Here is a 27,419-nt window from a genome sequence, read left to right as displayed (position 1 = left end):
ATGGCAGAACGGCGCTAACTGGCCCATCGTATTCCCACTGTTCTTTCCATTCTCGATGGTTATTATGGAAAATAAAAAGGTCTTTCGTGTGTTATTTTCCACCACACTGTTTGACAAAATTTCTCTGTCACCGTGACTATTATTATGTATTTATTTTTATTCATTTATATAGTGCTGACATATGTCTCAGCTCTGTACTCTGAAATGTTGCCGCAGTTAGAGAGATGCATGTACAGAGCAAGTTTTAGCCAATTAACCTTTCCATCTGTATTTGGATTGTAGGAGAATTACATAAAAGCTCCAAGGTCCACAGACAAAATTGATTCAGCTCCAGAGTCCCCCTCCACTAATTCTGCTGACAAATGGGTATTCGTCAGAACCTGAATGCTTTGTTGTCATACAGAACATGCAGCTACACAGCACTTCCAAAAATGTTATACTTCCAGATGGTTTGGACAGCCCCCTCCAGAAGTCTTTCCACCGACACATTTTGCCCAACAAATGGGCCTAATCCTAGAGACGTGGTGTGTGGCTGCACATTCTTGTGAGATTAAAGCATAAGATTCCTGCGCTTGGACTTCCCCGGTATCTTTTGCCATAAGAATATCATAGGTTAACATAGGGGATCACAGCGTGGAAGAAGCGAGTATGCCAAAAAAAAGGGTAAGGTTAGGAGCATTAAGGGAGGGCTTAAGGAAAAGCATCATCCTCTGCACCAAAACTAACCGTGCCAAAAGCATATATATTACCCAGAACCCCATAGTGAAAAGCCATAGACTCAACAATTAGCTGCCATACTATATATATTTTTTTCTTTCTCCTGGTTTCCCAATCACATGCTTGCCATAAATGTTCTCTATACTCCACTGATATTGCTGTGTGTATACATGTAAATGCGTACACTTTGAAGGTCTATACATTTGAACATTGGCCAACACCAACACAGATACTCCTCAACTAAAAGTTATTTTCTGTAACCTATAATGCAATTTACAGAGGATATATGGGATGTGAGCAGTGGTAAGTAAAAATCCTCTACAACTTGGATGTCACTATAGGGATGAATACACTATGTGACAGTGATAATTTTTGTGAAGAGAAAAAAAATAATTTAATGATTAAGACCCCTTTCACACTGAGGCTGTTTTCAGGGGTTTTAGTGCTAGAAATAGCACCCGTAAAGCGCCTGAAAACCGTCTCCTATTCATTTCAGTGTGACTTTTCACACAAGGGCAGTGCGCTTGCTGGACGTTAGAAAAAGTCCTGCAAGCAGCATCTTTGGGGTGGTGTATTTAGTGCTCCCAAAACACCCTACAAGCAGCAAAAGCTGCCTGTAGTATACTATATATAAACCTGCTGCAAAAAATCAGCTAAAAAAGGTAAGAAATAGGAAAAATATTTTTCAATTATTTTCATGTATGCTATGTGAGTGGGAACACAAACATATAGCGGGGGTTTCTCAAATTTGACTGCAAAGGTGGAAATACACTTTAAACACAATATTTTTACATTTTTACAGTTACTTAGGTCAAGGGAACAAACACCACTGTTTTTTTAACCAAATGAATTTTGATATTTTTCTAGTCAACGTCATAACGAGCTTACCTTTCTCACATTGCCCTCCAGAGAAGCCTCGCTGGCACACACAATCGTAGTTCTCCTTTTTAGGGATGCACAGTCCTCCATTCTGACAAGGGTATGGTTTCTGGGTACATGGGTGGCCAAGGAATGTTGCGATTTCAATTGCATTGAGGATATTCTCTTCTCTCAGTACTGGAAAGCCCTTGATGTTAAGCTGCAAAAAAAAAAAATCAATATTCTGTTTTATTTTCTCCTTTGGCCATTCCTAAGTGTGACATTACGCAATGCTTTCAAGTATTGTTTGCAATGATGTTGGGGACATATCAGATCCACACAGGGCTTCACTAGGAGATAATAATGAGTACTTTTGGCCATCAGAAGTGACCATCTGGTCCACCCCTTTTCTGTATTGGACACCTTTTCTGCTATTGATTATGCACATTGCTGCAGGTTCTGACAGATCAACAGGTAGATATCTCTCTACCATTATGCTGAGGGAGACATAAGCCCATGTATAACCAGTATTACTTCTATTTTTCCTTTATAATTAAAGTGCTATCAACCACTTCAGCCCCGGAAGGATCTGCCCCCTTCCTGAACAGGCAATTTTTTGCGATACGGCACTGCATCACTATAAATGACAATTGTGCGGTCGAGCCATGTTGTACCTAAACAAAATTCATGTCCTTTTTTCCCCACAAATAGAGCTTTCTTCTGGTGGTATTTGATCACCTCTGTAGTTTTTATTTTTTGCACTATAAACAAAAAAGACTGACAATTTTGAAAAAAAAAAAAAAAGAAAAAACAATATTTTGCAGTTTTTGCTATAATAATTATCCCAATTTAAAAAAAAAACAAAACTAATTTTTCCCTCAGTTTAGGCTGATATGTATTCTTTTACATATTTTTGGGGAAAAAAAAAATCACAATAAGCGTATATTGATTGATTTGCACAAAAGTTATAGTGTCTACAAAATAGGGGATAGATTTATTTTTATTATTATTTTTTCTACTAGTAATGAAGGCAATCTGCGATTTTTATCATGACTGCGACATCGCGGCGGACAGATTGGACACTTTTGACACTTTATTGGGACCACTGACATTTATACAGCGATCAGAGCTAAAAATAGCCACTGATTTACACACACAGATCCCGGTTCTCGCTCTGTCACGAGCGATTGTGGGTGCCTGGCGGTCATCGCGCCCGGCAGGCGCGGGCATTGGCTCTGGGGACGCATGGCGGGTGCGTGCTCACGCGCGCTTGCTGTGACATAAAGGAGCAACATACAGCTACGGCGATTTGCGCAGCCGAGCCAACCTGCCGCAGTATAACTGTGATGGCTGGTCGGCTAGTGGTTAAATCCAAAACCAAAAATGTAAGGTATTACAGCTTTAACAATCATTGGATCTGGTGGTTGCATTTGTTTTTTTATTTTTTTTATTTAAAGTATTTAAAGACATGCAACAGATACAATAAAATGTAGACTCCACATGAACTACAAATCGGGATGAAGTGCTTTATTGACATCCAATATACAACTAGATCCTTCGACATCTACCGTACAAACTTCAGTGTCTAAAATATAGTGTTCAAATGAAGGCAAAGGGAGCCCTGGGGGGGGGGGGGCAGCTCAGGAACCAACCCTGCATGGAAAAAAAGTCCCTCTGACCCCCAGGAGGAGCTACAACGTTCCAGGGGGAAGTCAATTGCAGGGGGTCCTGCCGAGATCTGTGCGTTCCAATTTTCATTTAAGTAAATATAAGAGGCAGGAGAGAGAGAGCAAAGAAAAGTAAACAAAAAAGAAAAAAGGGGGAGAGAAGAAAGAAAGAAAAAAAAAAAGGGGGTTAAGGAAACTGGAAGGGGAAAAGGGGAATCACCCCTGGGAAGCAGGATTAATCGTCTCCAGTTGGGTAGTAGAAGTCACAGGTAATTGGCATGGATTATGCATATTGGAGAAAGAGAAGCGGAGGAGATCTCAGTAAAACCATCTCGTCTTATGGTCCTCAGAACAGTTTGCTTTTTTAGGCTTTTTTTCCCTCTGTTTTCACCTGGTGATCTGGCCAGCAAAACACCTCCTGTATTAGAGTGCCTACATTCTGGATAAGTAGTGTTCAAACTGCGGCCCTTTTCTTGCCTTTATCCGGCCCTTGGGGCACTATTCCTCTTACTGATACAACACACTGTACTGTCATCTGACACCGACGATGGTGCATCATTTTTATAAATAATGGGACACTTTTCCTCCCTATGATACCAACAATGGGGCACTATCTCCAAGTACCAAATGTGGCGATGTTTACTCCCGCTGATACCAGGAAAATTTCTGCTGGCCACACTCTGGCCCTCCCAAAGATTGAGGATTAATCTGGCCCTTTGTTTAGAAAGTCTGAAGACCCCCTCCCACGCTCTGAATGAATGAGCACAGGGGGCACCTTTGGACAGCAGCATTGACTGTCTGAGAGAAGCGGAGTGTTAAATGGATTAGCAGATTTAAATACACTAAAGGTGGCTACACGCTATACAAATTTTATTAAAAAATTCTTGTTCAACTTTCCTTTAGATTTACCAAAAACGTATAATATGAGGTCAGACCTAAACACTTTCAAATTGTATGCAATCAGGCAGGCCCTTACACTACATATTTGAAGGTAAATCTAAAGGAAATTGAACAAGAATTGTATAATGAGTTTCCAGCTTAACACATTGAAGCCACAATCCAGCTCACGCTTTTAGCAGTTACAGAAAACATTTTTTTCATTTTGAGATAAAGAAACTATAAAAGAAAAGATAAAGGCTGATCATTGTAAGCACCCCTGCCAGTGGTTTGTCTCATACCTATAACTGATACATCTGCAAGAGAGACTGTTCTTTTGAAAGACAACAGACTTACTGGCTAGCGCACCAGCCTAAAAAGAAAACGAATGCAGCCATTAAATCTAGAAATTGGTGAGATGCAATAGAATAAATGTTTGCTTTTGGGTTCATTGCTGCTTTAAGATTGAATCCTGTAAACCTCAATTTCATTGTTCCCGTCCTACAGTAGAAATGTATAGATTTTTTAATAAAAAAAAATGTCATGTTCCTTTTCACTTGAAATCGGCCTATAAGAAAAGAAAAAAATTTTTTTTGTGTTGCTAAATAGGCCCAAAGAGGAAGAATGAGAAAGCAACAGGATTAAATGAGTAGCTAATTAACAGCTGACTGAAGAGTCATAATCTGTAACTTCAGTACCAGCAGGATCCCTGCAATAAACAAAACACTGACTATCAGCAGTAAGAGATGAATTTTCTTATATTTATCACTGAATGACAAGGAGATAAAACTGAGGTGAGCACAGCACGTGATTTACATAACATTCATATTCCACGTTCAGTTTAAAGCTGTATTAAATTCAAGGACAATACTTAAATATATTGCAGTTTATCAATCCTGAAACATAGCTCCCAACTTTCTGAGATGGGAATGAGAGACACCTATTAGCAAAAGTATGAAGGCATAGGACACGCCCCTGTCACGCCCCCCTTAACCTCCATGGCGGTATGATTATTTCATATTTTTGATGCTGAAAGCGGTACAATTATTTTGCATGGAAATTTGGCGTTTTATATTATAGGCCTGTAATTCTTAGGAATAACTCACTTAAATCTGTCCAAACCAGAGTTTAGTAGACATCCCGGGTATGATAAAGTTTGAAACACTAAATCATAAATTATAATATAATAAATAACCAAATAATAATATAATAATAATAAAAATTATTCAATAACGTAATCAAATCAAAAACACTGAAATTTGCTCAGTTGCAGAATTGTCACGGTCATTACTTTTCAGTGTTTGATGACGGATCTCCCCACAGATCACTATCGCTCAATTCTACAAGTGATTCTAATTTATTATCCCTGCTTTCTAGCTGGTCTAAAACCACTTTTGATGTAAAGGGACGATTTTGGTTGCTATGGACAATCTCCAGTTTCCAGGCAGAAAGAACAGTTTTTATAATATAAAACTGCATGCAGGGCACTGGACAGACCACTAGGGACAAACAGTAATGTAATCTGTAAGATTACAGTATACTGTATGTATTGTGTTTCACTTTTTGAATTTGGCGTCGCAACGCTCGCAGGGAACGGAGATCGGCTCCGTGATGAATCGAGCGGAGGATGAGCCGCTTACACTGCGGGGAGACATCGCGGGATCCAGGGGACAAGGCAAGTAAGCTCTTCCTGGATCCTGCGATGCGATCCCGAGTCTGGAAATTCCACCCCGAGCTAGACTCGGGAATACCGCCAGGGAGGTTAAAGGAGAATTGTACAAAAGAAATTGATTGGTTAAACCCACAAGTGCTTTTTTACCACTACTATTCCTTTATATAGGCTTGTGGAATTTACAAACGTAGCAATTTAGATATTGGATGAAAGGTTTAGCTCTGGAAAACACTTTTTGAAAGATAAATAGTGCATTTTATATATAACTATATAGATCAGACCAGAATGAGGGACAAATGAAGAGCTATGAGGGACAGAGGGACATTGTTCCGAATCAGGGACAGTCCCTTGAAATCAAGGACAGTTGGGAGTTATGCTGAAATTGTTGTAGCTGCATTCATATTTTTTTTGTTTAGGCTTTTTTCCCATTATTTTTACCTGGCAGTCTGGGCAGTAACACACTTCCTGTGATAGTGTCTCCACTCTGAATGGAAGAGCAAAGGTGACAACTTTGGACGGCAGCATTGTCAGTATTGGGTGAGGGTAATGTTAAACTAGCAGATTCAGATGGACTTGACTAACAAATTAAAGCCAGGGTACAGCTTTGTAAGCAGTTATTTGGATAAAGGTTTTACATAAATTAATAAAAAACCCTCAAACTGGCACTTTTGCTGGACAGCTTGGCCTATTAAAGGAAGTTGAAAAACAACAGACTTACTGGCCAGGTCACCAGACAAAAAATAACTCAACAGTAAACGAATGCAGCCACCACATCTACGAATTGGTAAACTGAAATTGTTAGGATTAATACTGCTTTAAAGTGATTGTAGTTTTTTCTAAACAACAAACATGTCACCTCCCAAGACCTGGATGAAAAACTCCCAGAGATGTTGGCATCCCTAAATACTGCCTTGTTACTAGGAAGCTTCCCCCTACTGTTACTGTTCACCACTACTATTACAGGCACGAGTTCTCTCAGCTTCAAATCCCTGCACAGTTTGCTTTCTCCTCAGTGCTGAACTCAGAACTACCGTACCAGGGTAGAGGAAGTGCGCATGTACAGGTATTTGAATAGGTGAGGGCTCACTCCCTTGATGGTGGGGTCAAGCAATAACCACAGGAATCATTTATTAGAAATAAAGCAGAGCAAGGGGACACCAGCTCTAAGTTTTTTTATGACCAGGCTCTAGAACAGGGGTAGTCAACCTGGGGCCCTCCAGCTGTTGCAGAACTACAAGTCCCATCATGCTTCTGGGAGAAATTGTAACTGCCAGCCTTACAATGCCTCATGGGAAATGTAGTTCCACAACATCTGGAGGGCCCCAGGTTGCCTACCCTTGCTCTAGGAGGTACGTAAATAGCCTACACCCACAGTATGGACACCTTACTGGCATAGACAGTTTTTTGGGAAAGGTGAAGTTTGTCTTTTGTTTAAATTTCTATATATTAAGGCCAAATTCCAATTTTGATCCATCTATGGCCGTTCCAAATTATGGTACCTTCTGGCAAACAGGACTGTTGGAAAACTTTTGTTGATCAGCAGGTTATATTCTATTGGCTTAAATAAACCAGTTTATTCTGACAGCAGAGGAGTCCTGCCGTTAGAATACAATAGCACAACGGGGAGGATTCCTCCGGCCACCTCGCATGTATCAATGAATCCATTTTTTTTTGATCAGCCTGCTGACTGATTGACAAAAAAAAAAAAAATCCATCTATGGGCTGTCTAAAGCCTCGTGCACATGATCGGATTTTCCGACGGGAATTGTTACTGACAGACTGTTGGCCTAAAATCCGACCGTTTGTATGCTCCATCGAACAAATGTTGGATGGTAGGCTTAGAAATTTTCCCCTGACAACAGTCTGTTGTCAGATTTTCCGATCGTGTGTCCACAAGTCCGTCAGACAAAAGTCCAAAGTACAAACACCCATGATCGGAATCATTGCTCACCTAAACACAACATTAGCAGAAGGAGCCCAAAGGCTAGCGCTAAAGAGCTGAAAAGCCACGTAGTACGTCACTACATTCGTGTTTGTTGGCCGACAATTGTGTGCCGTTTGTATGCAAGACAAGTTCATGGCCAATGCCCTTCGGACAAAAGTCTGATGCTTTGTCTGCAGAAAATCCGATCGTGTGTACGAGGCTTTAGGCCCCTTTCACACGGGCTGCCCGATTAGGTTTGCCTGTCAGTTTTTCAGGTGGACCTGATCAGACCCTCCAGCCTGTTCTATGGAGTGACGGATGTCAACGGTGACATGTCCGCTGACATCCGCCTCTATCCAATCTACAAAATTCAGACAGATGGTGGTCCTATTTTCCATCCGTCTGGCAGATTGGATGAAAATGGACAGGTGGTCCATTTTCACCCGATTTCCCCATAGTGAGCAAGCGGAGTCCATCAGGTGGAGGCGCCCATGTGAAAGGGGCCTTAGTCTGCACAGAGATTGGCCTTTACTGTTCTTGTCTTATAATTCAAGCCTATCAGTTTGTTCTCACTGCAAGCACTGTATGTAGGTGGGTTCATTCTAGGTGGCGATTGATGTTATTAGACACTACAAACAGAGTCTACAAAGCTGCAATAGGAACAGCAAGCACGTGAAACCTGAGAGATGACTGCAACATGGTGCTTTCTATATATATGTCCTTATAATACTGATGGAAAAATGACCATGGACCAGCTTCTCTACTGCCAATGATCACTTTACCTTCTGGATTGATCCTTCAAAGCTGGTAGATATTGCAGCAGATCGAGCTAGTTTGCTGAAGTCTGGTGCTCCTCCAACATAGAGCGACTCCTTCAGGTTCAGTGCGTTGTGTGGTGTCTGGGGAAAGAGACAAGTGACATTAAACAAAGAATAACATGTGCAATGTTTACATATGATGGCAGTTCGCTTACACATTTACGGATGTCCCACTAACTAACTATATTTCTATGGTTAACCTTTAATTTGTCATTCCTGCAACTCTCTCACCCTCCTAAATACTGGTCGTCTGCCTCCTAGCTAGAAATATACTGAAATGCCTGTGTTATAGTACCTTTCATTTTTTTCTGTATGAAAGGAAGTCAATAAAGCACAGTTCAATGTATTTATAATGTACATTCCATAAAAGAAACGCATGAAGTCTTGGCCTTAAAAGCAATGCAAAAAGCAATCAGCTACGTGATTTAGTGCATCTCTAGCTCCCTCTGCTGGATTAGTTTAGATTGCAGTACTTGTAAAAACGGGCTTATGTAGCTATATTCGCATGTGCAAATGATGATTTTCTCCTACACGTCACTGATTCTCAAAGGGGTGCGCAATCCCATTACAAACATTATCACCTTATCATTTATCAAATTAACAGATCTATATGCCTCTTTTTAAAGCCCATTGTTAAAAGCAACACTAAAGGAGAGCGACAGTCAAAATAAAAAAAGTAAACCTATTACAACCCCTGGCAAAAATTATGGAATCACCAGTCCCTGAGGATGTTCCTTCAGTTGTTTATTGTTCTAGAAAAAAAAGCAGATCACAGACATGGCCAAAAACTGAAGGCATTTCAAATGGCAACTTTCTGGCTTTAAGAAACACTAAAAGAAATCAAGAAAAATAATTGTGGTGGCCAGTAACAGTTAGATTTATAGAACAAGCACAGGGAATAAATTATGGAATCACTCAACTCTGAGGAAAAAATTATGGAATCATGAAAAACGAACAAACAAAATAACACTCCAACACATCACTAGTACTTTGTTGCACCACCTCTGGCTTTTATAACTGCTTGCAGTCTCTGAGGCATTGACTTAATGAGTGATAAACAGTACTCTTCATCAATCTGGCTCCAGCCTTCTCTGATTGCTGTTGCCAAATCATCTTTGCAGGTTGGAGCCTTGTCATGGACCATTTTCTTCTACCACAGATTTTCAATTGGATTGAGATCCGGACTGTTTGCAGGCCATGACATTGACCTTATGTGCCTTTCTTCAAGGAATTTTTTCACAGTTTTTGCTCTATGGCAAGATGCATTATCATCTTGATAAATGATTTCATCATCCCCAAACATCCTTTCAATAGATGGGATAAGAAAAGTGTCCAAAATTTCAATGTAAACCTGTGCATTTATTGAAGATTTAATGACAGCCATCTCCCCAGTGCCTTTACCTGACATGCAGCCCCATATCATAATTGACTGTGGAAATGTGCATGTTTTCTTCAGACAGTCGTCTGCATAAATCTCATTGGAACGGCACCAAACAAAAGTTCCAGCATCATCACCTTGCCCAATGCAGATTCGAGATTCATCACTGAATATGACTTTCGACCAATCATCCACAGTCCACGATTGCCTTTCCTTAGCCCATTGTAACCTTGTTTTTTTGTGTTTAGGAGTTAGAGATGGCTTTCTTTTAGCTTTTCTGTATGTAAATCCCATTTCCTTTAGGCGGTTTCTTACAGTTCGGTCACAGATGTTGACTCCAGTTTCCTCCCATTTGTTCCTCATTTGTTTTGTTGTACATTTTCTGTTTTCAAGGCATATTGCTTTAAGTTTTCTGTCTTGACGCTTTGATGTCTTCCTTGGTCTACCAGTATGCTTGCCTTTAACCACCTTCCCATGTTGTTTGTATTTGGTCCATGTTTTAGACACAGCCGACTGTGAACAACCAACATCTTGTGCAACACTGCGTGATGATTTACCCTCTTTACCTATATACTAACAAGCAGATTTAATCTGATGCAGGTGTTAGTGTTTCCAAAATTTACAGGGTGATTCCATAATTTTTTCCTCAGAATTGAGTGATTCCATAATTTATTCCCTGTGTTTGTTCTATAAATCTAACTGTTACCGGCCACCACAATTATTTTTCTTGTTTTCTTTTAGTGTTTCTTAAAGCCAGAAACTTGCCATTTGAAATGCCTTTAGTTTTTGGCCATGTCTGTGATCTGCTTTTTTTCTACAACAATAAACAACTGAAGGAACATCCTCAGGGACTGGTGATTCCATCATTTTTGCCAGGGGTTGTAATACACAACACACACACACTGTGTTGATCCACTTTCATCAGTGGCAGTAGTATTATACTGAAAACTACACAGCAGTTTACAGATGCCAAAAGGGGAATGGTGAGAGAAACCACTGCAGTGTAATCACGAGAAATTCGTGTCCAGAGCCGTAGATTGTAGTCTGAAACGGTTTTCATTTTGTTCAGGACCAAAATTACGGTATATTAAACTTTATTTTTTCATATGAACATCCAGTTTACCTGTTTATTATTTTTTTTTACTTTGCCTGTAGTTCTCCTTTTACATTCTACAGAAACTACTACAAGCAGCATTTTTTTCTACCCCCATCTCCTCCCATTGATTAAAGATCTACATTAATTAGTACTGAATGCTTGTGGGAATTATGGCGATGGATGGCTACATTATAGGAAAATTCCTGCAGACAGATCTAGTCTCAGTATGGTGAAAGCAAGTGAAGCAGAAAAATACTTTGAAGGAAAGGAGAGAAATGGACACCAAGCCGGCATCTACTCTACTTGCCCATTCACACTGCAATATAGGTGTGCTATAGGTGCGTTTTCCATGTTTTCCATGATATGGTTCCCAACAATACATTATTGTGTTTTAAGCTCTGCTTGCTACTGTTTAGCTGCAACTGTATGTTTGTATCTTGTGGCTTATCACATGTAGCTGTGTGCAGAAAGCGGTCTCTCGTAACACGTATGTTTAAATGTATGCAAATACCCCAATGAATTACAATGCAGTGCAGGAAAAACGCACACTAAGAACACATCTGGATATAAATGTGAATGAGCCCTAAAGGTGATTAGTGGAATGGGTGGAACTATGTGCTCACATGACATATGGGATGAAATACATGTGCTTATCTTTACCTTACGGGATTTCTGAAATCCAGATAGTATGCAACAATAGCAGAGTGAGAGAAAAGGAGGAAAAGAGAGAGAAAACAAGTCATCAGTGATTGTAAAAAGCTTTAGCATGCAGGGTGGCAGACGTCATCCATCCACAATTCAAAGTTTTTCAGCAAGCTTTAGAACAGCGCCAATCCCTACAGAGTGCTAGGCAGCAATTAAAGCATCAGTCCATGTTAGTAGTGTAAGACAACTGCTTAACTCACACAAACAATACAGACGGCTTGCTCTTAATTGTATGGCTTTAAGCCAAGTACTATTTGCTATTCGGATGTGTTCTCTTTCCTCTCTCTTAAGTGATTTTAAGTCAATTAAAATGCGCTTTTTTTTTTTATGTCTTTATTGGAAGTCTTCACTTTGTTTCCTACAGATCACTTTCACCACAGTCAGGCGAGCGGCTGTTCTGGGTACGGACATAATGCACAATAAAATGAACAGCTCCCTGTCAATGGCTGTCAATAAGATAGAGATTTGTGGCCTTACACAAAGGAAGAGATGTGGCTTTGATGAAGTGTACAGCTTTTCCCTGTGATTAGGCTAAGAGAAAACGCCATTGATTATGTCTTTCTAACTGCTTTTCAACAAAATAGCCAAATCGTGGCTGAATCTTACAATTGCTTTAAATGCCTGTTTACTAGAACCATGGAAGAGCATGGCAGCAAATGTTTGATTACAACTTTTACAGAGGCTTGGCTACTAGGAATCTTTATCTATAGCCGACAAATTACAAGCTGGATGCTCCAGTAGACCCTCATACTACATAGGTGTTGGCAAATCTAAAGATGATTACTAAATTGTTATTGTATTCAGCTTAATAGGAACTAAGAGTTATAAATGGAGGTGCTGGCAGGCAGATTGTAGCTGTCATTTATGTAAGAAAAACAATTACTACAAATTAAATGAGAGCAGTCGTTTTTTAATGTGACCCCTATGAGTGGTCTTCACTCTTCCTGGTGAATTGTAATGTATTCTATGTACAGCAGGCAACTTCACGGCACAGGGGTGCAGCATTTGGCACACATCCAGGTGCCAAGCTTAGTGCTGTCACATGTGCTGGGCATACCATAGAGTGTAGTGCTGTTAAGAACTAACGTTGACCTTTTGAGAGCATCAGCGGTAAAGGGTCATAGTCTAAGGTATTGTCCTAATTCTTGACAGGTTTACATTAATCTCTTATGAGTAACATAACTGCCCCAGAGCTAGTTTGATGCCCAGACAACAGAGAAAATGACTACAGAGGCAGGAATATAGCCTTCTGACAGGTTTCCCTTACAATGCAAGCAGTAGGATTGCCTTACATATTTAATCCCATAGTATGAACACAGCATTAAAGTTTATGCCCATAAGCCTGCTTGTTTTTACCTTCTGCAAAGCTGCCAGGTACAGCTGACGGGGGCCACACAGACATTGATGGAGCACAAAATGAATACAAGGCACATGATCATTTTTTTTCAACTTCTTTATAATTACCTTTCATATGTCCCTCTTTGCAGAGTAGGGAATGTCTGCCATGAAGCTGTGACACGGATGTCTTTTCTAATTTGTGCTTTTCACAAAAAAAATTAAAACAAATCCCATGTCACAAAACTGGCAGTTCCTTTAAAAGGTGCGCCTGTTCAGTAATTTGTCTCCCATATATCACCCCAGAATCCCATGACACATCCAAGCTGGTGTTTGATGTGTCTTGAAACAAGGCTGTGTAGAAACAGTTGTTACATCATGTGTAAAATTAAGGATATATGCCAGTCAGTCATGAAAATGGGCTATTAAAATAGGCACAAGGGTTACAGCTTGCATAGTGCTTTTGATTTTGACAGCAACACCGTTTTTATGTACTGGGTTGACTTCTGGCTGTGCAGATCTCTATAGCTGCAGGTAGCCATGTCTACTTGAATTCTGTGTTCAGAAGTTCCAGTTATACCAGCTATGAAGACAGATTTTACCTCTAAATCATGTCAACACACTCACCCTGTCTAATGAAGAATGCCCAAGACTGTTCATTGGAATAATACATGCCTAGGATCAGTCAGAACAGAATTATGGTCTTCCCTACAATGTAGTCTTGGTGCAGAGAACTGATGGAAAGAGGCAGCATTCTCGCTAAGTGGCCTCTGAAAGCCTTGCAGCAAGAGCTACAGTGTGGGTGTATTGGGGTGCCATTCATTAATAGTTGCATTGCACTTGGAGGAATGCACAGACACTCGGTACCGTGACTGATTGGGTGACCGGGTCCTATGAGATTGATGATTTAAGGTACAACTAAAGGCAAAACTTTATTTACTATTTTTTTAGTTTTGGGTAGAGTGGAGAGGAATTAGAAAGTCTGTCAATTTGTATTGCTGGCTGAACCCCTGTTTAGGAGAGTTGTCCTGTATTTGTCCTGTTAATTATTATCATTGAAAGTGAAAGTAAAAGAAAATCCCAAAATTTGGGTTGTCCCCAGAAAAGTAATTGAGGGGAAATTTTCCAACGGGGACACTAGTTCTGGTGACCTGGAGGTCCCCAAGGAATTCCCTAAATTTGCAGTAATGTCCTCTCACTTCCTGTCTGGCTATGGGACAGGAACTAAAGAGAAATCTCTGCAATGGGACATAGATGGTGAAAAATAATCTAACAGAGGTTATAACCCTCCCTTACTCTATCCAAAATGAAAAAATAGTTCTACTTTAACTCTCCGGCATTTCCGAAAAAACAAAACAAATCTATATTAGGTGGAGTAGTCCTTTAAAATTTTAGCAAGAAAATTAGAAAGTAGATTAACAAAAGCGGTTAAATCAATTAATCCATCTGAGTGAACTGATCCATATATCTCCCAGATTGCACTGGCTGTTCAATTCACAATTTTACTCATTGCCCAGAGTTGCTCCTTGAAGCTCCATTTGTTTTTGTCATATCACCACAGAACAGTTTGAAAAGAAAAAGAGCAAAGAACAAAGCAAACATGGAGCACATACACGTTACTGTAAGAAATAGGCTAAAAGAATCTACTTTACCATTTGAGAGCAAAATAAATATTTTGATTTATTCATCCTTTTAAAATGTGAGGCACATAAAAGGCTAAAAGAAAATGTCCTAGTGAATAAGCAGAGGTCATTATGTAAAAAAAAGAAAAGAGTTCTGAGAACACTGCATGCCCTTATGTTCTCCCAATACTGTAGGGCATCCAGTAATACAAAACATGACTCTGATTTCTTTTATCTTTTTTCGTTGTTAGGAGACTGAATGTCCCTCCATGCTACTATTCCAACATAACAAGCCTAGAATTGCCAAGCCATCCCTTTAAATACTGAAACACGAGTTTGGTGGCTAATTAGGGTTTTGTACACACAGGGCCCCTAACACAAGGCAGAGAACTTGGCTTGGTGATCACTAAGTAGAGTACAGCGCAACTGGAGGAATAACGAGGAGCATGTCTCTCCCTAAGGCTTCAGAGATATTGGAGGATGCTGTAGGAAGCAGAATGTATTACTTATTTATCTCCTTCTGCACACAAAAAGAATATGAAGAACGCTGACGACCTCTTCCTCATATTAGCACATGTAAATAATATTATTAATTCAGTTGTATGTATCCATTTTTCCCAAAGCAGAGTACAGAGAACATGGACCAAAAACCAAATTAAATTGATGCTGCTCAAATGCCCCACTCTGTTATCTCAGCTGACTGGCTCATTGGACACATCAAGGACTACAACAAAATGGCACCTATCGACACATTGCCTCGGCATATAGTGAGCTCATTTTAGTAAAAAATGGCTTCAGCTTGGTCTACTACCCATGGGAGAACCCCCTCTAACATGTTATGCCCAATAGGGCTTAATCATAGAGACAAATGTAACTGGAATAGCTTGAGTTATAAAGCATCATAAGCCATAAAGAGCAAGCGTCCAGAAAGGCCGGGTATCCCTAATAGATTATTTGTGTTACAACGCCACCTACCTAGGGAAGATCAAAAATGCAGCCTAAGGCCCCATACACACTATTAGATTTTCTGCAGATTTTTGTCTTCAGATTTACCAAAACCATATATTATGCAGTCAAACCTTAAGATTTTCAATTTGTATGCAATCAGGCAGGCCCTTGCACTACATGGTTTTGGTATATCTGAAGACAAAAATCTGCAGAAGATCTAATAGTGTGTATGGAGCTTATGACAAACAATCCAACTTAAAAGAAAAATGATCTACAAATTGCTGGCGACCAAAACATTGCTAATAAAAAAAATCCTAGCATAAATAAGCACACCTTAGGGCTTAGTCCATAGCCAGATTACTTAAAGATCACCAAATGTAAGTGTATAACCAATATAAATATAAACACAGAATTTAATAGGGTGAGCACAGTCCCAACTGCATTAGAAACCGAACCAATCCAAATAAGACAAGACAAAATGACCATAAAGCAACCCCCCCCCCCCCAAAAAAAAAAAAAATACAGCAGCTATATACATAACTAGATCATATCCCATAAAAAATATTTTTCTTAATCAATCAGATACAATTAATTAAAAAAATCATGTAAAAAAATGTAAAAAATAAAAATAAGAGAAACTCAAATAGCCAGGAATAGTATATCATATGTAAATGAAACCACTTGGAAATAGTTCTGTCGACCTGATGAGAGAAAATGAATTAGGCTGCATTTTCAATCTCCCCTAAATAGGTGGCGCTGTAACACAAATGATCTATGAGGGATAACTGACCCTTTTGGACACTTGCTATTAATGGCTTATGCTTTATAACTCGAGCTATTCCAGCTACATTTGCCTCTTAGATTAAGCCCCTATTGGGTGAAACATGTTATGGGGGTTCTCCCATGGGTAGGAGACCAAGGTGTAGCTATTTTTTTTTTTTTTGTACTAAGAGGAGCTCACTATATGCCGAGGCAGTGTGCAGACGGGCGTCGTTTTGTTGTAGTCCTCAATGCATCTGATGACAGAGCATATGGATCCATCCACATCAGCTCCTGCCCACCAGAGAGCCTTTATGGTCACCCTATACACCCAGTGTTGGAGAAAGCCTGTTAACTCTTCATTGGTTTTCAAAGAAACCTACGCCAACATGTGAAGAACATAACAACTCCATGCAGTTAGTATCTTGGGTAGGATGCTAACCTAGGACTTGAGCCCTACTTGGCAGAAATGCCAACCACTTGGTCACTATGTTGCCTCAGTAATCTATTCTATCTGCTGTACTGTAGTCTCACAGTGCAGTCTACCATGAAGCACAACAGATCTGCATGTGAAGTATCATGGGACCTGGCTTAAGGGAAACCTGGTTAATATTAAGACCTTTGTTGCTGACCTTGTAAAAATGTTAGTAACCTGGTGCGTTTGAGGCACTGATGGCACACAAATATGCAGATCAAAGGTATAGACAAATCTGTGTCTTTGTTGTGGGTCAATGGTTGGGAAAGTACTAAAGCCCGGGAACTTGCAATTCTGAGGAGGTCAGCAATGGTAGCCCCTGTATTTCTTTTAGTAAAGATTTCCTTTAAATTAAGTCAGACTTTGGCATCCCTAAATTGACCATGTTATGAAGGAGTCTAAAAGAACGGCCTGTTACCATTAAAACGCACTCAGGCTCTATCTTATATTATTTTCTTTTGGAATCATTGGTTACTATAAGAAGCACAGACAGTCCTCCGAGTCATACCCTCAAATGGAGCTCAATGAAAAAACTGTGAATATCAGGAAGGTACACATATTATATAGAGAGAAACATTCATATAACAAAGTGTTTCATCGTTCCCAGACTTACCGGTGACTCTCCTGTAACCTGTTCCTTGTTATTGATTCGCATCTGACCCTTTCGTCCATTACGCTCCAAAGTGACACTAACCCATGTGTTAAGGGGAATCTTTTCCTTGTTCCTGGTATAGACAAGTGCCCAGTTAGAATACTAGATGGTACATAAGCAAAGATACTTTTACTATACTGAGATAAAAATTGGATTTTAAAAACAGTTTAAAAGGAAACCTAAATCTTTCAGAACGGTAAATAGAAAAAAAAAATTAATGTAACTCTAATCCATACGTGCCATTCATCAAAGTGATTCCCAGTCTATAGAACGGCAGGGCAGACATATTGCTTGAGTGTTTGGGGAAGAAATCTGTATATTTGCACAGCAGCCTTTGCCAGGACCACCAACTGTCCTCTGTCACTAGTCACTTTTTGATCTTTGTATTGTCTTATTAAAGAAAACCTTGTCCAGAGATTGCACAAAAGGGCATAAATATATACATGTGCCCCAAGCAGCATGATGTATAAATGCAGCCCTGATTATACAACTGAAACATCAAGTGGGGGGACAACCTTGTGGACCATACCTCTACCTTTCAACCCTTTTTCTTCTTTCTCTTTCCTTTTCTCCACCTTACGATTAAAGCTCATTATCAGAATTTATTTGACCTATATACACTCTACTTGTAAACAATATGTATAGTAGGTATAAATCATTTAAATACCTACAAAAGTAACTAAGGAAATGATATATATCTTTAATTTAGGTTTACGTGAACCCAATGTTTAATATTTGAAATTTCATGATATTTACCTATATAATCCCTACTGTAAAACAATGAGCTTACTTTATAGATCCTTGTAAACTTACTTTATGTATCTTTATAACATTGTATACTCAATAAACTTCTTTTGACAAGGAAACATCAAGTGGGCTGATCATTAAGTCTGCAAATGCTTTTAAAGTGGTTATAAACCCTTACATATATCCAGTAAGGGGACTATCCTCATGAGATACACAGATAAAACAAATCCTTCCATATAAGTTGTACCTGTTTTATTTGCAGTCATTTGTCCTTTACATCCTTGTAAAACTCAGATATGAAAAAGATTTTTCACAGACCCACAAAGCAGGGGGCAGGGAGCTGCAGTTGCACACTGTACATGAGCTCTGAAAGCGGATTGGAGGGAAGGGACACAGCCTCCTTCACACAGCACACAGCAACTGAGCTAATGCTGTCAATCACAGGTTGTGTGCTGAACTCCCCTGTCACCTTTTTTCTCATGGTGTCAGGAAAACTTTTCAGAAGTTACTCATGCTGATAATAGAGGAACTAGACAGCAGTGAGAAATAACACTTCATGCTTTGGAGAGTGGCAAGTAAACACGAGAAATATGTGCTTTGTTCACATTTCATGTCTAAGGTTTACAAACACTGTAACTGAAACATAGCAAGCAATTTGTGATAACTTTCTTTCTTTTTGTGATTCCTGTTTTCTCTAAACACTCAGGATCTGTCTCTTCCACTGTAGCCCTCAAACAGACCATTCCATCTTAGCCACCCAAGTCTAGTCTGTCAAAGTTAAAATATCTATGAGTTGTCTACATATTAAATTATATTTATGACCACACTTCTTTTGAAACTACTGCAGGAGGAAAAAAAAAACTGTCACTATTATCCCTCCCACGTCAGTCAGACTTCTCGTGCTGATTGAACTGTTACATTCAAGAATTATTAGATGAACATAATGTAAGATTATTAGGTACAGTAATCTTTTCAGATCTGGTACGCCAGTTATTATGAATTCTTATGGTGTTTTGTGCTAATGAGTATTTGATTATAATAATTTTAGTGATTGAATGTGGCAGTTGTTTTGGCTGATCCTTTGTTCCCTTCCCAAAGGCAGTTGTTAGGGTGTTACTGCTCAGAATGTCCTGCATATACAATTCTAGTCCCGGAATTCTTTAAAAATATGTAAACTTGAGCAATTTTGGTGTGTTTGATGGAGAGACACTCATAAAACAAGTTTGTACAATAGTACCTATGACATACCTGATAACAGCTGCCCCTTTCCCTAGATCATATCTGTATTCCAGATGTCCATCATGCAAGGCAAGAGAAACAAAGTCCCCTTTGCCATCCGTTTTCTGCCCGTTATAGAAGAGAAGTCCATTGGGGCTGCTGGTAAGGAACACCACCTCCATAGTCAGCTTATCACTGAGGAATGACATAGAAGACACTGTTACAAGGTTATATACTAAGCATAGCGAGCAGAATGGTCATCGGCTTCCCCCCAATTGGGTGTTCCTGGACCCACAGCAATGACTCTTTAACAGGACTACACTACTGTAAGCCGAGATCAGAAAGGTTAGTGCACTTTAGCTATTTTCAATACATTCTGTGCTGCTTTATTGAATTAGCCCAGAAGAGCTCCCTCTAATTCAGCTGTATTGAAATCATCATGTTAGGTGGAAAGGGGAACAGTGGAGAAAGTTAGAACCTGTGAAAATCACACAGGCCTCTTATTGTTGTGCGTTTCTCTGTAGGAGATTTCGCCTCTCTCCTTTGTGGTCAGTAAAACAGGAAGTGAGCAGAATCTCTCCAGTGGGAACACAGAAAACAATAAACTGACTTCTTTAAATAGAATGAAGAAGGCTGAAAGCCATGTCAGGATTTTACAGCCAAGAAAGTATTCCTCACTTCCTGTGGTCACCAGGATAATAAAGGAAAATGTCCTTCACGGGAAATTAACATCCTGACACAGGTCCATTTATTCACCCTAAACCAAAAAGCTGGGCTTTTACCAAAACTAGTCCTGACACATGGGGATTGCCGTGACTGATTTTACTAGTTTCCCGACTGTTATGCTGACCATCCTGTTTCTACACTCAAAATAACTGACCAGGGACAAAATAAAGCATTGCAGATTTTCTCATACTTTCCATATCCACAAACTTGTTCTAGGCTAGTCATTAAGAAAAGTAGAGAGACAGCCCGCAAAACCAGCATTTTCAATAAAAACATCAGCAGTGTTTTTCTAATGAGAACTTTAATCTTCCCTTATACATACGTAAGGAGCAGAGTGACAGCACCTCAAATGAAGATCTCCCTTCCTGACTCAACTCAAAGGCCCTCAGGATTCCCAAACTTCTACACCATCAAGGGGTGCAATACACAAGGGAAGGCCTTTTGCAGCTTATGTTTGTAAGCTTGTTTTTTAGTCACTATTCACACCTAATGGTCATATGTAACGTATTATTGAAAATGAAGACATCTAAAATATATTAATATATATGAAACTGTCTAAGCTCATTAACATTTAATTACGTTTCATAGATTTTCTGAATCTGTGTTATTGGATTTAGAAGCTCCTTTAGCTGTACTCTTATTATTGAATGCTGCCACATCTAAAGATTCACTTCCATTGTTACATATACAGTATTGCAGTGTTTATTAGAAGTCTAAATACATTAACATTTCCTCTCAGATCACTCACGTTATGTCGGTGGCAAATGTCTGAAGACCTTTCAGTTCCAGATAAGAGTAGCCATTAAAACGTGGCAAGAAAGGCAGATTAAAATCCGGGTCAATCACTGTAAAGAGAAAAAGAGAAATCAAAACTATCGCTTTTCACAACTGCCAGTCAGCCTCTGAGAAAACCCGCTGTGTTCCATATGATGAAACTTCATGTATCTGACTGTTGGCTGCATTCCAGGCATCACAAGACGATTGTGTACAATGTTTTATATGTATAGTGTTTGTGCTGGCAAGAGGTATGCTGTGTCACACCTGTCAGCCACCCTAATCCAGGCTAATTATGTTCCCATTCGTGTTATACTCATTTGCTCAGGTGAAGGGGGTGAGAAAAAAAATATATACTGTATATTTGGATTTTGTCAATGAAAGCTGAAGGGAAAATTTTATCCACAGCAACTAACCAAAACTCAAAGCGGGATGCAAAATGAAAGCTAGTACATTTTACACATTAAATTAGATACATTAGACCCAATGTAAATAACGCTTTAAAGTGATTGTAAATTTTTTTTTATATACCAAACCCTTAGGCTTAATGTACACGGGACGTTTTACAACCTCTCCTGAACGATTCAACTTGACAGATAATAACCGACGTTTAAAAAAACGTTTGTTTTGCCGCGTTTTTTAAATAGTCAAAAATTAAAAACGCCTGTATACGGAAAGAGTTACCACGTTTACAAGCGGTTACAGGCGTTTGGCGTTTCAAATGCCTCTGAACATCCATCCTGAACCCATTTTTTTGCTTTCCAAAAAATGCTTCTAAACTCAACTGCCTAGAAACAACTATAAACGACCCTGTGTACATGGACCGATAAGATAACATAGAGGAGAGTTCAGGGGCAGCTGAAAAAAATGCCCAACTGCTCCTAAATGTCTGTTTACCAGCAGCAGTGTACATGAGGCCTTATACTTACCAGCTCTGCATATTGGTTTTGTACAAAGCAGTGCCGATCCTCTTCTTCTCAGGTCTCCTGCCAGCTCCTCCTCTCCTTATTGTGCCACCATAGGAAGCCGATTCAGGATCAATCCCAAGCTGCGCTGCCTGCTGTTATCGCAGATAGTGCGGCTCGGACTCCCCCCCCCCCCCCCCCCCCCACTGCCTCATCATAGGATTTGATTGACAACTGCTTGCAGTCTGCCCTGTGAGGAGAGGGGTAGCAGATAAAGCCCCTGATTGTGAGCACTGCGCTGGATTGAGAATGGGCGGCAAGTTGGGGGGGGGGGGGGGGGGCTGCACACAGAAGAGGTTTTTTACATTAATGAAGGGAAAAAAAGCTTCTACCTTTACCAACACTGTAATGTCATTAGGTCAAAACTTACCAGTCAAGCTCCAGAGCCATTCCCATGCTTTGCCAACGGGATTATTAATTTAGAAATAACTTCTCTTATGCTGCAAATTCTTGTTTGTTTGTTTTTTTTTCAACAAACAAGACTAACTTTTGGTGGTATTAAATAATAATATATAATTTTTTGTGTGTGTGTGTGTGTGTGTATATATATATATATATATATATATATATATATACATACAGTATCTACCAACAGTGAGTACATCCCTCACATTTTTGTAAATATTTCATTCTATCTTTTTATGTGACAACACTGAAGAAATGACACTTTTCTACAACGTAAAGTAGTGAGTGTACAGCTTGTATAACAGTGTAAATTTGCTGTGCCCTCAAAATAACTCAACACACAGCCATTAATGTCTAAACTGCTGGCAACAAAAGTGAGTACACCCCTAAGTGAAAATGTCCAAATTGGGCCCAAAGTGTCAATATTTTGTGCGGCCACCATTATTTTCACCAGAGCTTCACAGGTTGCCACTGGAGTCCTCTTCCACTCCTCCAAGATGACATCACGGAGCTGGTCGATGTTAGAGACCTTGCGCTCCTCCACCTTTCGTTTGAGGATGCCCCACAGATGCTCAATTGGGTTTAGGTCTGGAGACCAGTCCATCACCTTTACCCTCAGCTTCTTTAGCAAAGCAGTGGTCATCTTGGAGGTGTGTTTGGTGTCGTTATCATGTTGGAATACTGCCCTGCGGCCCAGGCATCTGAAGGGAGGGGATCATGCTCTGCTTCTTGTGCATCATTTTTATGTCACAGTACATGTTGGCATTCATGGTTCCCTCAATGAACTGTAGCTCCCCAGTGCCGGCAGCACTCATGCAGCCCCAGACCATGACACTCCCACCACCATGCTTGACTGTAGGCAAGACTCACTTGTCTTTGTACTCCTTACCTGGTTGCCGCCACACACGCTTGACACCATCTAAACTAAATAAGTTTATCTTGGTCTCATCAGACCACAGGACATGGTTCCAGTAATCCATGTCCTTAGTCTGCTTGTCTTCAGCAAACTGTTTGCGGGCTTTCTTGTGCATCATTTTTAGAAGATGCTTCCTTCTGAGACAACAGCCATGCAGTGTATGGTCTGAGCACTGACAGGCTGACCCCCCACCCTTCACCCTCTGCAGCAATGCTGGCAGCACTCATATGTCTATTTCTCAAAGACAACCTCTGGATATGATGCTGAGCATGTGCACTCAACTTCTTTGGCCGACCATGGCGAAGCCTGTTCTGAGTGGAACCTGTCCTGCTAAACCGCTGTATGGTCTTGGCTGGTGTCTTGCCGAGAAAGTTCCCTCGGCGGATAAGGACCCCCCTGTACTGCGCAGGCACAGCGCAGTACGAACTACTGTCAGCCGCCGGAGATAGCCGAAGCTCAAACTCTTCAATCAGCTGTACATGGCGCCTGCGCCCTAGGTCCAGATTCCTTCCCCACCATCCAAGTGGACCTAGAGGGGGAATCAAAAAGAGCCGAGCGAAGCGAGGCCGTGCCCGAAGCGTAGCGAGCGAAGCAAGCCCGCAAGGGGCCCTCTTACAGGCGCCGTGTACAGCTGATTTTCAGCTATTCACCTTTGGCTATTTTCGCCGGATCCTACTGCTCAGGCGCAGCGCTTGCGCAGTAGAGTGGAGTCCTTTTCCGCGGAGCGGAACTTTCTCGGCAGAACACCACAATGCTGCAGCTCAGTTTCAGGGTCTTGGCAATATTCTTATAGCCTAGGCCATCTTTATGTAGGGCAACAATTCTTTTTTTTCAGATCCTCAGAGAGTTCTTTGCCATGAGGTGCCATGTTGAACTTCCAATGACCAGTTTGGGAGAGTGAGAGCGATAACACCAAATTTAACACACCTGCACCCCATTCACATCTGAGACCTTGTAACACTAACGAGTCACATGACACTGGGGAGAGAAAACGGCTAATTGGGCCCAATTTGGACATTTTCACTTAGGGGTGTACTCACTTTTGTTGCTAGAGGTTTAGACATTAATGGCTGTGTCCTGAGTTATTTTGAGGGGACAGCAAATTTACACTGTTATACGAGCTCTACACTCACTACTTTACATTGTAGCAAAGTGTCATTTCTTCAGCGTTGTCACATGAAAAGATATAATAAAATATTTACAAAAACGGGAGGGGTGTACTAACTTTTGTGAGATACTGTATATGTATAATATATATATATATATATATATATATACACACACGCACACATATACACAAACTGTATGTGTGTGTGTATATTATATATATTTTTCCAATTAAAGTGTCTTATTAATTATGCTACTTCAATGTTTTTGGTAAAAAATATGGCAAAGTTATATATAAATTAGTAAATAAGTATGTAATGCTTATACTACATAAAATGAATGAGAACACTAAAGACATGTTCATACAGCTGTATAAAAATGTGGTGAAAAATACGTAGGAGGGTAGAGAAAGAAATGAGTTAGTGCCGGTTCACACTGCCGCGACTTGTCATGCGAAGACAAGTTGCACCCCATTAATGGCAATGGAACCATTCTAATTAAGTTGCAATGACTTTGAAAAAGGTTCCTGCACTACTTTTAGGAGACTTCATCGTGACTTGCATTGACTTCTGTTAATGAAGTTGCAAGCAAGCAGCAATGAAGTCGCAAGCAAGCAGCAATGAAGTCACGCAGGATGTTGGCTGTCAAAGTCGCACGATCTTGAAGCCGCATAGATGTGAACTGGCACTTAAGGATAGCTGAGGATAACAAGAGGTTTATCATTGGTTAAGAATGAAAGACATAAGAAAATGAATGCAATAAAAAGAGCTGCAGCTAACTACAGTGTATTTATTTTTGTTGACATATTACCCAGCACTGACACCGCATCAATCCGAAAAAGCAATCAGCCCTGAAACAGCTGCTCTGCTATACAGATTGGGTTCTCAAACGGACAGCGGGTCATGATAAATACACCCTTTATGTGTCCCCAGAGGGTAAGGACCCTAGAATATGTCAGGTACATCTTTGGTCCTTAACTGGGTAAATGTATCTAAAGTAAAATGATTATGGCACTAAATCCACCTTAACTTACCTTTTTCACAAAACTCTCCCTCTCTGCCCATTGGGCATTCACACTTGGCTCCACCCTCGGGTAGCACCAAACATGTTGCAGAAACATGACAAGGGTTAGGGTCACAAGGGTTGCGTTCATCTGCACAGGTAGGTCCTGAAAATATAGGAAGCCAGAGGTAAGGCATAAAGCGATATTCACTTATGCAAAAAGCGGAGTAACAAGCATTTAATTAGGGATAGTGTGGTGTCTATTGAGGTTTGACCTTTTTCCTTTAGATTATGACCTTTTGGATTTGTACTTGTTTTGTAGTCCTCATAAAGAGGGTGTGTGTTTGGTCTCTGGAATGCATTAGCTTTTTTTTCTGCTATGAATCAATTTTATTATTAAATTATCTTGGACTTTTGGATGCTTGTTTGGTACTCTCATTGGATTGTGTGTGTGCAATAAAAAACATGGCAGAAGGTTTAATAACCTCCACATGTTCTATCCCAAGTTTTGGCTTGAGCTGGTTATTATTGGTAGGGTTCTTGTGAAAGAATCAGGATCTTCTTGAAAGAGTCCATAGTAGCATACAGACAGGCTGCAAGCATTAATATACTAATGGACAATGGCACTTCCCTATGCTCCAATGACAGAACACTCACCTGTGTAGCCATTGAGACACTGGCAATGGAACATTTCGGCCTCCTTCACTTGACACACAGCACCATTATGGCAAGGGTTGGGTTGGCATGGGTTGTTCCCACACTCTCCCACACCACTGCCATATAAGACATCTTCTCCTTCTTCCTGCAAGTTGTACACTTGATTGTTCACATCTAGCAGGCGAATACAACCCTTCAGGCCAATAGTCACAGAGGTTCTTTCTGTCACCCTGATCAAAGAAAAACATTTTTTAGTTACTAACTTACAACCTACTAAAAGGCAACTGGGTTTTAAAATATTTAGAAATAATTATAACTGTATTCTCCCCCTAACTCGCAATACAGTTATAATGAAGTGCTAACTGGCTTCTATTAGCAAGCAGACCATAAATCTTTCATAAGCTCCAAAGATCAGACCAAGTGTTACTGCACTGGACAGCAGACAAAGGGTTATGGCATAAGCTGTGAATTTCATCCAAATTCCAAAAGAGCCAAGAAAATTGCACAGCAATATTGGAAATTCAAATCTGTTCCCCCAAATAGACATGCAGCAGGGTGCATCATCTCATTCCCCGTGTGCCAACTTTTCTGCAGGTTGTAAGTCTGTGTTATTCATATCCTGAAACAGTAATAACCTCTTAGCCTCCAGACATTTTTCTTGCAGGCAGCAGCCAGGTGATATAGAAGAGTGCAAGCTGAAGATTTCATGACCCATGTTATATACAGCAACAGGCATGACTTCAACCGTCACAAATGTCACATCAACAACCCTGACACTTTGTAACTTCATTTGTCCTAAGGACATTTGACTGCCTAAGGTTTTAAAATCAAGACAGGCTGGGGCTCATTATTGTTCACCACCATATTATCATACACCATCTCCATGACCCCCAGGATTTATTTGCACAGGCGTGGTAATTAAACTTGAAGGGGCGTGTCATTCTGCATGCTGTCTACCTGACTGAAAGAACACAACATTATAGGCTTTTTTTGCTGTCAGAAGCAACTCATCGAAAAAATCTGAACGGAAAGCCAGAAGCTAAATACACAGCTGATATACATACATGGGAAACGTTTATCAAAGGATTTGTAATTCTATTTAACTGTTCTATGATTCAGGGACACCTGCCAAACACATGATCTAACGCTTGGATCAAGATAATACAATTTATTCATATACAAAATAGATAAATGCATATAAAAAGAGTTCCTACGTATTCATAAAAGCTGGGTTACAAAATATACACATTAGAAATTAAAAGTTTAAAATTAAACATGCCCATGCAGAGGCAAGTGCTCAAAGTGGGCTGACGCGTTTCGAGGGGTTCCCTCTTCATCAGAGCCTTGAAAAAAGGAGAAAAGTCTGTACAATACGGTAGACCAACATAAAAGGAGGCAGG

General features: G+C 40.1%; 1 protein-coding gene across 9 annotated transcripts in view; it reads right to left on the bottom strand.

The window, feature by feature from the left end:
• The window catches only part of AGRN (agrin), a 658,449-nt gene that overhangs the window by 30,796 nt on the left and 600,234 nt on the right, over positions 1–27,419 (bottom strand). For all 9 annotated transcript variants that reach the window (XM_073603052.1, XM_073603056.1, XM_073603057.1 and 6 more), the window contains 7 exons: positions 26,020–26,249; positions 25,394–25,528; positions 20,942–21,038; positions 19,498–19,662; positions 17,464–17,575; positions 8,497–8,613; positions 1,606–1,795 (listed from right to left, as the gene is read on the bottom strand). In XM_073603052.1, coding sequence (XP_073459153.1) covers positions 1,606–1,795; positions 8,497–8,613; positions 17,464–17,575; positions 19,498–19,662; positions 20,942–21,038; positions 25,394–25,528; positions 26,020–26,249 — 1,046 coding nt within the window. The remainder of the gene's footprint in view (positions 1–1,605; positions 1,796–8,496; positions 8,614–17,463; positions 17,576–19,497; positions 19,663–20,941; positions 21,039–25,393; positions 25,529–26,019; positions 26,250–27,419) is intronic.

This window comes from Aquarana catesbeiana, linkage group LG10 (genome assembly GCF_042186555.1).
Source record: "Aquarana catesbeiana isolate 2022-GZ linkage group LG10, ASM4218655v1, whole genome shotgun sequence".
NCBI classification, from domain to species: Eukaryota; Metazoa; Chordata; class Amphibia; order Anura; family Ranidae; genus Aquarana; species Aquarana catesbeiana.
Note: the sequence above shows the minus strand (reverse complement) of the source record. Positions and strands in the feature narration are given on the sequence as shown.